Here is a 2655-nt window from a genome sequence, read left to right on the forward strand (position 1 = left end):
CTTTTCCAACCAAAGTGATTCTATGATTCTATTCTATGACGTCCCTGGTGGCTGTCCCTCAAGGGCAGAGGGGATCGATCCCTTGAGGGCAGAGGGCTGCCCAGGGAGGTGGTGGAGTCCCCATCCCTGGAGGTATTTAAAAGAAGGGTAGATGAGGTGCTGAGGGACAGGGTTTAGTGGTGGAACGGTAGGGTTAGGTTAAAGGTTGGACTCGATGATCTCAAAGGGCTTTTCCAACCAAAGCGATTCTATGATTCAGAGGGGATCGCTTGAGGGCAGAGGGGATCTCAGCCAGATTGTGTGGCTGGGGGGTTGAGATTTCAGAGCAGTGGTGGTGGAGAGCGCTCATGGCCTGATCCTGCAGGTGTATAACTGCATACAGTGGAAAAATCCCTGTGGCTGTACTGGTGGCTTCCTTCTTCAAGTTAAGCGTGTGCTTGGGTGTTGGCAAGCCAGAAGCTGTGGTACCGTCAGATGTATCTTAACGCTGGCCTTACCCGGTTCCTAATAGCTTTACGGTTGTACGTTGGCACTTGGGTGGCAGCCAGCGGTCTCATCTCGCCTGTGCAGGCGGGTCCCCACTGCCTGGAGTCTTTCTGGGGCTCGGAGCAGGAGCAGGGTCCCTGATCCAGCAGCTTTTGGCATCAAGCAGGAGGGGCTCAACTGTCCCTTTGCGGTCAGATGTGCGAAGTCTATGCTGACGTTCCTGTGCGTTGTCCTAACTCCAGACCCCGTGTCTTAGATGCAGAGGTGTTTTGCCTTGATGGTGGCAGCCCCCTTTCCTCAGCCCTTGACCGTGGTCTCTCCACCCTGCGGTCCTCTTCTGGCAGCGAGGTCTGGCTTGTGTGAAGGTCCTTCATGAGGACGGAGCCGGCTGGGATGAGCCCTGTGGCTCCTGGGGGATGCCTGAATTGCAGGCTGGATGAGGGCTTCAGAAACCAGAGATGGCAGCAGCCTAAGGTGCTGAGAAACCAGTGCTGGCTGGTCCTGTGGCAGTGCTGGTGGTGTATTGTATGTTAATGAGGTAATTAGGGTTATCATCAGGCCACAATTAGATGGGAGACTGCAACCAGATCCCCGTGTTAGTCCTGCTAATGCCTCTGCATGCGAGGAACTTTATGGATCGAGGGAACTTTATGGATTGAGGAACTTCATGGATTGTTCAACTTCCTGAGACCAAAGGACTGAGGTCCAGGGTGAGGACCTGCACGAGGGCCGGTGACTCTCATCTTCCTCAGGCCAGTCTGCCAGCTTCAGGGTCTTTTCCTGGACACTGGCCGACTACTGGTGCCAAGGGAAGGGTAAAAAGCAGGGGCCAGCATGGGGTACGCTCCCCCAACCTTTAGCCATTTGTGATTAGGGGTTTCCCGAGATGGAATTTTTGCATTCAGCGGCTCTCAATGGACTTTATTCTTCTGTTACAGAGATTCTGTACTGCTGGAGGTCAAACGCTGCTCACCTTGTTGAGCACTGACTTCTTTGGGTCTGGCTGCATGTCCAGGACTGTCCGAGGTTGCCCTGGGGGTAGAATCATAGGATGGGTTGGAAGGGACCTTGAAAGATCATCTGGTCCAACCTTTTGTGGGAAAGGGAGCCTGGATGAGATGATCTAGGTGGGGACAGGGTAGGGACATCTCTGCTTCTCTTTTTGGTGCTGCTTTCTCCCAGTCCCCTTTAGTGCACAGAGCAGCTGCATTTGGATTTCAGCTAGGGCTGAAGCAAGCTGGGCTTGGCACTTCACCAGGGCTGGAGGAACGGCCTCAAACACGCAGACCCCTTCACATTTCTGCTTCTTGCTTGCAGGTCTGGAGCTCTCTCACTGCGTAGGGGCCAACTCGCTGGGTCCCGCTGGGCCTTGGAGGTCCGGGGGGCCCTGCAAGATGAAGAGGGTCCGCACCGTCTTCAAACCAGAGCAGCTGGAGCGGCTGGAGCAAGAGTTCCTCAAGCAGCAGTACATGGTGGGCACGGAGCGAGTAGACCTGGCTGCAACTCTGCATCTGACAGAGACTCAGGTAAGAAATGGGGGAGCTGGGGATGGCAGCAGAGATCCTGGGCCTGGGTTTGGTCTGTGGCGATTTCCCTGCCCCTCCAGTGCAGCGGGAGGAGGAGGGGACTGCAGAGTGACCCGTGGGACTCCCTGCTGCAAAGATGACATCGAAGCCACATGCCTGGAGGGATGCGAGATCAGTTTAGCTGGTTTATGAATAAGAACATCCTTTTCTTAGTCCATGAAGTGGAACAAAAAGCATTTAGGCGCACAAACCCGCTTGCTCAGTTCAAGCTTGGTTGGACAGATGTAGCTATGATCCTTTGCATTAAGTGTCCTTTTTGTGATGCTGGATCTAAAGTTTTTTTTTCTTCTCTTCCCAGTGAGTTTCTGCCCCTCCCATGACAGGGTAATGAGTGATAGGACGAGGGGAAACAGCCTCAAGTTGTGCCAGGGCAGGGTTAGGTTGGACATTGGGAACAATTCCTTCCCCTTGGGGCTGTCAGGCACTGGAAGGGGCTGCCCAGGGAAGGGGTCGAGTCCCCAGCCCTGGGGGGATTTAACAGCCGGGCAGAGGCGGTGCTGAGGGCCAGGGTTTGGGGGTGGGATGGCAGGGGTAGGGGGGCGGTTGGGCTGGGGGAGCTTCAAGGGCTTTGCCCACCCAAATG

At 55.0% G+C, this 2655-nt stretch overlaps 1 protein-coding gene across 1 annotated transcript in view; it reads left to right on the forward strand.

The window, feature by feature from the left end:
* The first annotated feature begins 1493 nt into the window (after positions 1 to 1493).
* Positions 1494 to 2655, forward strand: part of LOC104126457 (homeobox protein not2) — a 1651-nt gene continuing 489 nt past the window's right edge. Inside the window, exons 1-2 of the mRNA XM_035894469.1 lie at positions 1494 to 1512; positions 1804 to 2012. Coding sequence (XP_035750362.1) covers positions 1494 to 1512; positions 1804 to 2012 — 228 coding nt within the window. The remainder of the gene's footprint in view (positions 1513 to 1803; positions 2013 to 2655) is intronic.

Source organism: Egretta garzetta, unplaced genomic scaffold (assembly GCF_000687185.1).
Source record: "Egretta garzetta isolate BGI_Z169 unplaced genomic scaffold, ASM68718v1 scaffold505, whole genome shotgun sequence".
Lineage (NCBI taxonomy): Eukaryota > Metazoa > Chordata > Aves > Pelecaniformes > Ardeidae > Egretta > Egretta garzetta.